General features: G+C 35.1%; 1 protein-coding gene across 2 annotated transcripts; it reads left to right on the top strand.

Moving 5' to 3' along the window:
- The first annotated feature begins 1,216 nt into the window (after positions 1-1,216).
- Positions 1,217-8,611, top strand: LOC116768050 (uncharacterized). Of its 2 annotated transcripts, none has more exons than XM_061523430.1 (6): positions 1,217-1,280; positions 3,503-4,589; positions 4,687-5,226; positions 6,264-6,479; positions 7,918-8,203; positions 8,406-8,611. In XM_061523430.1, the coding sequence occupies exons 2-6, from the start codon at positions 3,531-3,533 to the stop codon at positions 8,579-8,581; spliced, it is 2,277 nt and encodes a 758-aa protein (XP_061379414.1). In that variant the 5' UTR covers positions 1,217-1,280; positions 3,503-3,530; the 3' UTR covers positions 8,582-8,611. The 2 variants fall into 2 exon arrangements, with proteins under 2 accessions (XP_061379414.1, XP_032514558.2); XM_032658667.2 differs by having other exon boundaries at positions 1,235-1,392.
- Positions 8,612-9,076: the final 465 nt, after the last annotated feature.

Below are 9,076 nucleotides of genomic sequence, written 5' to 3' on the forward strand. Positions count from 1 at the left end.
TATATAAACGAGAGATATTTTTCCTCCTATCCCAATACAACACAAAGGACTTCAATTCCCGTCATTTTGTTTGGAATCTGCCAATGAGTTTGAATGTTTGTCCTTCAAATGTAACTCGTTAAATATTATCAATGCGTAATTCGTCACATAAATGTAATGCTATAATTAGGCTACTAACATTAGCTGTTCAACTTGACTTACGTATATGGACCTGATGATTCACACAAAACACATTTAACCGCTGAAGTGTAAACATTAATGAAAAATTTTCCACTTTAAAATTTCATAATATCGAAAATTTAACTAAATGAGGTCTGAGACTTTCGCAAGTTTTATTCATTTAAATGAAACTAATATTTTTCGGATATACTACGCGTGATTTATCTTTTGTTAAAACTGTGTCTCACTTAGACACTCACATCTCGTCTGCCCGTGATCACGGTTGCTGAAAAGTAACCGAAACGTCGGGAGTATGTAGTTTTAACAAAAAATTAATCGCTCGTAGTATATCCGAAAATTATTAGTTTCATTTAAAAGAAAATTGAACTTACTGTATATAAAACAGAATGTCATACTTTTTTCCTATCGAATCTGATCGTGGAGTCTATAAAAAAGTCTTCAACTATGAAATATATAATAATAGACTGTATAGAAGTATTATAATTGATTTTTTTTATGTCCATATTAACGAAATGCTGATAATTAGTACTTACCAGAAACAAAAAAATCTGCAAGTGAATAAAGTGAATCATAAAAATATATATCTAATATAAATTTGACGGAAGCCATTGGATTTAGCACGCGTTTAAAAAAACAGAAAGATTTATTTAATCTCAGACAAGTTAGGATTTTTATCCAAATACAAAGAATTTTACATATATAACCATTTGGATTTAATACAGTTTCGTTAACTTTTTATCATAAACAGTTTGTTCGTCTAATTATAATTATTCTGTAACATCAATTTTTAATAACTATAATTTCTGAATGAGTGTCATAGAGCATATTTTGTTTACTGTTCAATTTTATTTGTAATCATATTGTCTAGTTTATCGACTTTAAAAAAAAGAGAATTATAATAATGAATCTAATCTGTCATTATATAACGACGCAGACAACTGTATGAAGGTTGTATATTTTTATCCCGTATATATTTTATAAGTTATAATAAATAAAGCTTATATATAATAGGGATGGGAGACGTCACGAGCGTCATCAATTTATCAGTTAGAGGCATTCTCCGACACCGTACAAATATCTTCATTCTTCAGTAGTCACTGGTCAGTACAGATACAGTCGTTGAAGTGTTAGCACGCGTTATGAGAAGGCCGAACAACGAAAACAGTAATCAACACGCAAAAATAAACATACTGTTATGTAATTTGTTAATATGTGAGTTATTTTGTAACATAACCTATTGTATTCTTGTTGTAATGTACACCTAATATTACGAAGATGATTTATAAATGACTTCTGATTGTCTATTTTAATACAAACTTAACCCCTGGAGTGAAGTGCTAAATGAGAATCCTTTTCGGTTGATTTAAAAAATATATTTTATCAAATATAATTATTATATTTATGTTTTACTTATAATGTGTGTATTTACGTAACATTTTTCGAGAATAGCTTTATTTATTGTTCTAATAATATCATAATTGAAGTGACATTAGCGGTCATTGACCTATTTAAATTAATGAAAAACTTTTTTTACTTGTTTATAAATATTTACTTTAATAATTTAATTTTATATATTAATAAATTGTGAGTAATATTAACAGAATTTCAAACTTTTCCTCTTTGTTCACATATCTTCCATATAAGTAATGTTCTTGATAAACTATTTATATGTTTCCGCTGTCATGTTCTTTGTACGAATACTTTTTTTTTATATATGCATTTTCAATCAAATTAATCAACAAATAAGATAATTTATCAAAATTTTTGTCGATTTAATATTACTTCGATATTTTATTCTTTATTTTAGCATCAATGGACGTTGTTTTGATGGTAATCAGTAAGTTCAGGAGCGTGTTTAGTGAAGATGTCTGCGTTTAATGTTTACATCTGGCCTACTTTTTCATCCCACGGATCGCGTCTGCTTTTAATAATACCAATAAGTAATTTGTGAGACGAGCTTTAATTTAGGTATGCGGTACAGCAATTATGGCTGCCAACATTAAAAACATGTACTTACAGTATTAAATATTACTTACACATACTTTTTATTATTAAATAATGCTTGTCAAGATATGTATTTACTTACTATTTTACAATACAACTATAAGGAAAATAAAAGAGAATTTTAATTTACTCACTTTTTATAGTTATAACGAATCCTCTCTGATTAAAATAGAGAGATTTGGTCGGAATATCCTGAATTTCATAATATACTTATATAAGATAAAACAATAAAGAGAGTTTTTATTAATACTTTAATAATAATAGTTTCAAATTGATTGAGTTGATGTTGAAAATTATGTTATAAAAATCATTTTTTTTTTGTAAATGTTTGCACTGCTCTGGATACGAGTCCTTTTGAGCCTTATCGTTACAAATGTTATAAAAGTCACTAAGGTCGGTGTTGCCTGTTGGCTAGTCAAAACAAAAAAAGAAAAACATCTCTTCACCTGACTACGAGTATAAACAATCATTTATTAATCATTATTTAAAAAAACGATAAAATAAAAAAAATAAGCAGTTTATTTTTTGCTAAGAATATTATTCATTTATTTATACTCGTGAAATTACTTTAGAGTTACGCGTAAATATATTCAGAGAAAAATATTTGAAAATTTCATGTTTTTTGTTTCATTTATGAAATCTACTATATTTTGCTTCTTTTTTTTTAATAATGACTATTTGAAAATGCCAAGAACTCACGTCAGAAGTACAGATTGTTAGAATTTTCTTTGTATACAAACTCCTTCGTATTCCTCCACACAGTAGGTACTCAAGATTATAATTCGTCACAAATAAAAACGTTGATATTGGAAAAATATAGCACGATTCCAGTGCGAATGAAGCCTAGTATAAAAAATCTTTGTCTTACAATTCTATAGGAAGTTATTTCGAATTGTATAGAAATGTTAATTAATGTTTTCGTCTCGGCCTTGCCCAAAAAGCGTAAAATAGTTTTTTGAGTGGAATATTCCTAAAAATGTGAAGTTAATCCAAATACATACTGTATATAAATTATTTTTTGACATAAATATTTATTTTTAATGTTATTTTAGGTCTTAGGTTTCTGCACATATAATTTATATTTTATGTATAAATTATAAACACGTTGCGTATCCTTGACTTCGATTGAAGATAGCATTGTCTTCCATAGTTAAAACAAATATCTAGACTATAATAAATACTTCACAGCCACTCACCGTTTCAGTCTCGTATTGACTTCCATATTTTTTTAAACTAAATAATAAGTATATATTTATATTAATTATTTTGGTCTCGTGTTATGTTTACAAAAAATATAATAACGTTTTCTTTGTTACAGATATTTATTGTGAGACTGTTGTAACAAAATGGTGGGTAACGAAATGAATGGACAGAGTCTAAAGGACATTAACAAAATAAACTCCTTGAAGTTAGAGGAGGTTAAGAGCAAGGAGGTCGTGCATTACGCTAAGGATGATTCGGTTCAAGGTGAGAGAGTGAAGTTCGAGGGTTTGGATGGAGACAGTATACTGTCGGTGGACGCGAGGAGTGAAGGCCTGCCGCCGATACCGGACGGGGGGTGGGGCTGGGTGGTGGTCTTCGCAGCTTTCCTGACCTCGGCCTGCGCTGACGGTCTAGCGTACTCCTTTGGCATATTACATGAAGAATTCATAGCTACCTTCAATGAATCCCAGTCGAAGACGTCTCTGATCGGCAGCTTGTTCATATCGATACCCTTGATATCTGGACCCGTCATGAGTGCTTTAGTTGACAGGTATGGATGCCGAATAATGACCATGGCTGCTGGCGTCATAGCCACACTTGGATTTCTTTTAGCTGCGTTTTGTAATTCAGTGGAGATGCTCTGTCTCACTCTGGGTGTTGTGAGCGGTTTGGCGATGGGAATCTTTTATGTTACGTCAGTCGTGGCCGTTGCATTTTGGTTTGATAAAAGGAGAACCCTGGCGGTTTCGATAGCTTCTTGTGGCATCGGATTCGGAACTTTGATATATTCTCCGCTGACGGATTTATTGATACAGATGTTCGATTGGCGGAACACTCTAGTGTTACTAGCTGGCACGGTGTTAAATATGTGCGTATGTGGTGCCTTGATGAGAGATCCTGAATGGTTGATTATAAAGGAATACAGGGAGGCAAAGGAGGCGAAAGCAAGATCAAGAAGATCGTCGAGCGCGGGTTCGATTTCATCGAAATCACTCGGCGGGGAGTCCGCGTACTTGAGTGCTGATGAACTTAATGAGTTATTAAAATGTGGGAAAAATCCGGAATATATCTTAGCACTTCTCACAACATCCTTGGCGGAAGCGGAGCAGCTGGAGGCCACCACTCAAATGAACGCCGAGCAGTCGTATAAAAAAGTACATTCGGATATTCAGCTACCGACATTTATCCAAAAACGGGAGAAGGTACGTCGCAGACGACATAAAGCTCTCTATTCATATATTGAGGCAAATATGCTTTAGTTTAACGTTATATTTATTAAAAAAATTATTGCTTTTCTAGGTTCCAGCCGAGGTTTTAGAAAAATTTATGAGTAACAAACGCCTCTATAACATGATCCTTCAAAACTATCCCGATTTATTGACGCGGAGACGATCTGAAGAAAATATACACGTAGAACCTCACACGGCGCAAAAATTAACCGAACCCGCAACCATGAAGGTCGCTGTGATGGCAAAAAAACCAGCAGATCCTAGTCAAGAACAGACAAAGAAAACGATCCCGAAAAGTGAAACGGTTCACCAGCTCGCAAAGACAGGTCGCAAAGACCCGAAGGACGGGAAACCAGCTACCAAAGATCACACCATAGACAAACCCATACGGAAGGATGCGTCAAAGCCTATCATGCCAGAGATTGGTTGGCTGTCGAGGCACATCAACACAGACCACCACTACCTCAGAGACGTACCGCTCTACAAGAACACAATCATGCATCGAGGCGCGATGATGAATATTCCGCGATACAAGCTCCGAGCTTCCTCCTTACCAGATATATACAGGAACTCCACCTGGTCGATCTGGTCAGAGTCGGAAGACGAAAGGGTATGACATCGTGAACTCATTTTAATAATCCCCTAATAATGTTTACTATTTCTATTCCATATTCTGTATTCTTGGTCCATTTAGCAAGGCCGCCTTTCATTCATAAATGCTCCCACAATAATGAGAAACGGGAAGGGTTTCGTATGTACTAAGATTCAAACTTGGACTGAGTCTAAAAATTTCCAACAGTATTGGAATCGTATTTTATTTAACGCTTCATAATTTGTCATGAAGTAATAATCATTTCTCAGTAATTTTTTATCACTGAGGTTGGTCAACGGCCATACTTTTTTGAGTTATCGCTTCTAGGAAAATTTGATACACGAATAGTCTCTAACAAAAAGAATAATGCCTGGAGTCTTTCCGCGCGGAAAAAGTGAATTTCGTAATTGTAAACAATTCTCATTCACCAAATTTGATAATAAGATATTGTCCTACTAAATTACATGTGTAACAAATCAAACTAAAAAATAATGTATATAATAAATAAGTTTATAATATAGAACAACAAGTACCTACGTATTTCACGACGCTCATACTGCTACTTCTCTGCATAGCAAGAATACCATGTTCATGTGCTCGGAATCTACCGACTCACACTCTCTCTCTCTTACTTTCTACATTTGTGTATCTTTCTCTTTCCCTTAGCGTAAACCTTTAACGCAACCTTGTTGAAAGGCACGTAAGAAGTTTCACTTAGCTTTTCTCCTGAGAAGTTTAAACAAAGATCCGCTAGAGGCGGCACCGGTGGGGGTACATATGTTTTGAATTCTCTGTTGACAACAAAGACAAACGAACGTTTTATTTTTAACAAACAAACATTAAGTTTTAAGTCTCTAATAAGAAGATCTTTCACTTTCGCAAACTTCAATTTTGCTCCAGGTCAATGTTCTGTTGATTCCATTATAAATCTATACCTACGTTTGACGTCGCTGTCAATAGAGAATTCAAAACATATGTACTCCCCCCCCGGCGCTGCCTCTTGCGGATCTCTTATCCTCCCAGGAAAGAAACTAACAACAGTATATTTATGACAGCGCTGGTACGACCGCGTGCTGAGCGGCTTCAAGTCGACTTTCAACTTCAAGATGTTCTCGGAGTTCCACTTCTTCATGTTTAACGTGGCGACGCTGGTTCTGTTCGTATTCTCCATCATCCCCTACTTCTTCCTCAAGTCTTACATGACAGCCGTGAACGTGGACGGCGGGGCCACTATGATCAGTATCATAGGCATCTCCAGTGCTATTGGAATCGTGAGTATATTTAAAACTAACATCATTAACAAACTATAGGCCCGTATTGGGTAGTGAGTAGAATCGTTTTATGTCATCATTGATAGAGACGAGACCAAACCTCTCAGCATTCCATGGATTCACGGTGCGGATGCTGGGTCCATCGTTGCAGGGAGAGGAGCTTCAACAGCGCCTGGGACTTGCGACCCAAGCGTAGGTTTAAGGGGGCCCTATCTAACGCGCGTTAAGGCTCACCTCCACCATCCACCCTCTCTACCTAACCAAATTTTAAACGAACCTACTAGCGCCGCCTGCCATATATAATATACATTTCGTATTCGTGTGACGGATTCTTTCTTATCTCATGTTCATAAATCTTAAGCCTTCATGAATACGACAAATACATTAGTAATATTAAATAACAGAACAACTTTATCATCTGTAGCTTGATTGGTTTGCTTTCAACAAAACGATGTTACTATTTTGCAAGTCTCTGGAGTCTGTAGATTTTAATTGTTCGAAATTAATTTTCGGAGCCTTTCAATTTTCCTATAGATTACTGATAAGGTTTTTTTCATCTTTTCTTTACTTTGATTGGTTCGGTCAAAATACCAATGGAGTATATTTAGTGAAGTTTTCCCGCCAACGAGCAGTTAACGCTAGACATATAGACGTAGATAGAAATATAGAAATGTGACGAATATATGTAAATCTGTTTGATTTGTAGTAAACATTGGTTGAATTATAAATATTGGCATGAAACCAAGCTTTTTTTAAATCGCAAAGGTAAATGAAAGACCTTGAGGAACAAATTTTTGTGTATTTGGAGCAGTAAATGGGGATATTAGAAATCGTTGGCGGTAGATGACAAATAACAGGACTCACTGACTGACACTTTTAGCTCACTTGTCCGTGATCGCGGTTATTGTATTGCAACCGTAACGTTAAGTAAAATGTAATGAATCACGAAGTAAAATCCTTAAATCGTAGTTTAATTTAAAGACACTACTTCTATTTTGTTTTCTTGCGACGCTTGCTGTAGTCGCTGAGATCCCTCATTATAATACGTAAAACGCAAATAAAAAACCAAGTCGAAGTAAACAACAGTACGTTTACGATTCCATTTTTAAATTACGTGATAGTGTTTTGACTGTTTGGATTCACTAGATTTCAGTTTCCTCTTGTTTGTCATTTCAGTTCTCAGTTTATACCTTATATATATGTATATATATATATACACATATATCTGTTCAATAATATTAAATGGACTTATAAAGCAATCACCGGGATTAAAAGACAATATAATGTTTATGCTCACCAAATGTAAATAAAATAGAATTAAGAATTGTCAATAGTTAAAACGTTCGACATATGTATATCTAAATTATATAAGGCTTTTGTTCTTTATTTAAGTTTTTACAAATGTAATATAAGTAAAGCGGGTTATTTTTATTCCGAGGTGATCCTGGGCTGGGCTGGCGACCAGCCGTGGCTGAACGTGACGAAGACGTTCGCCGTGTGTCTGTTCGTGTGCGGAGCGACTATCGCCGCGTATCCCATATTCATCACAAACTACTGGGTGTCGGCCGTCCTCTCTACTGTGTTTGGGTTGTCGTACGCCAGCACGTACTCGTACACGCCCGCTATTCTCATAGAGCTGGTGCCTATAGATTACTTCACTCTCGGCTACGGACTGATTCTCCTCAGTCAAGGCGTTGGACATCTCTTGGGACCGCCTCTTGGAGGTAAAGTGTATTTGTACACTACTAAATCGTATTATTCACACTCATAGTATTTATCATGTTTATATACATTATCAATAAAGTCCCATCGTCTTTGCAAAAACTGCTGGAAGTTCTTGGAAAATGACTTTGAAGGTACCAAATAAAGTTTAAATTAAGAAACATATAGCGAAAAACTGTCATTTAATATGAAGTATGTCTCTAGGAATGCTGTATGATTTGACTGGATCGTGGGAGCTCACGTTTTACATGGGCGGGTTGTGGGTGATGCTGGCCGGTGGCTGTGTGATCACCATACCGTACACCAGGAACAGGCGACTGTTTGGAACCTCGCCGCTCTTAAAGGAAGAAGACGCACAAACAAACCCAATTAAAGTCTAAGAATAAAAAAATAAATTATTAAAACATTTAGTCGTGTATTTAATTTCGCGTTATTTAATCATAACTAACAAGTTAGACGGAATCTTATAGAAAACGAACTATCATTTTCATGAAACTTACAATAAAATAGTGTTGCTACATTTAAATTTTCAACATTTGTTTTAAAAGGAAAAATATATGAAGCAATCTGAGAGACAACATTATATAGTCATACAAATAATGTATTACGTCAGTCACACATCGGTTGGAATTTATTTACTCGTAACGATTAAACATTGTTTATAGAGATTTAGACTTCATCAAATAGCATTCAAAATATATGACGGAGCAGTGTGCCCGCTACGGTTTTTATGAAGCATGACGTCATCATCAGTGACGTCACAAATGCTTATCGCTCATCGCCAGCCTCGAGGCTTTGGAAGGAAACCTCGTAGACGTTCTGACGAATCCATTATTTAAGAGAGGTCTGATCGCTGAAACGGCTAGGGTGAGATG

The sequence above is a fragment of the Danaus plexippus genome, chromosome 19, assembly GCF_018135715.1.
Source record: "Danaus plexippus chromosome 19, MEX_DaPlex, whole genome shotgun sequence".
NCBI classification, from domain to species: domain Eukaryota; kingdom Metazoa; phylum Arthropoda; class Insecta; order Lepidoptera; family Nymphalidae; genus Danaus; species Danaus plexippus.

Excerpts from the sequence above, each read along its gene's own strand:
- LOC116768050 (XM_061523430.1), top strand. The coding sequence starts at position 3,531 with ATGGTGGGTAACGAAATGAATGGACAGAGTCTAAAGGACATTAACAAA. Across the intron at positions 4,590-4,686 it reads TTATCCAAAAACGGGAGAAG|GTTCCAGCCGAGGTTTTAGA; the intron begins GTACGTCGCAGA and ends TTGCTTTTCTAG. Across the intron at positions 6,480-7,917 it reads TCTCCAGTGCTATTGGAATC|GTGATCCTGGGCTGGGCTGG; the intron begins GTGAGTATATTT and ends TTTTATTCCGAG.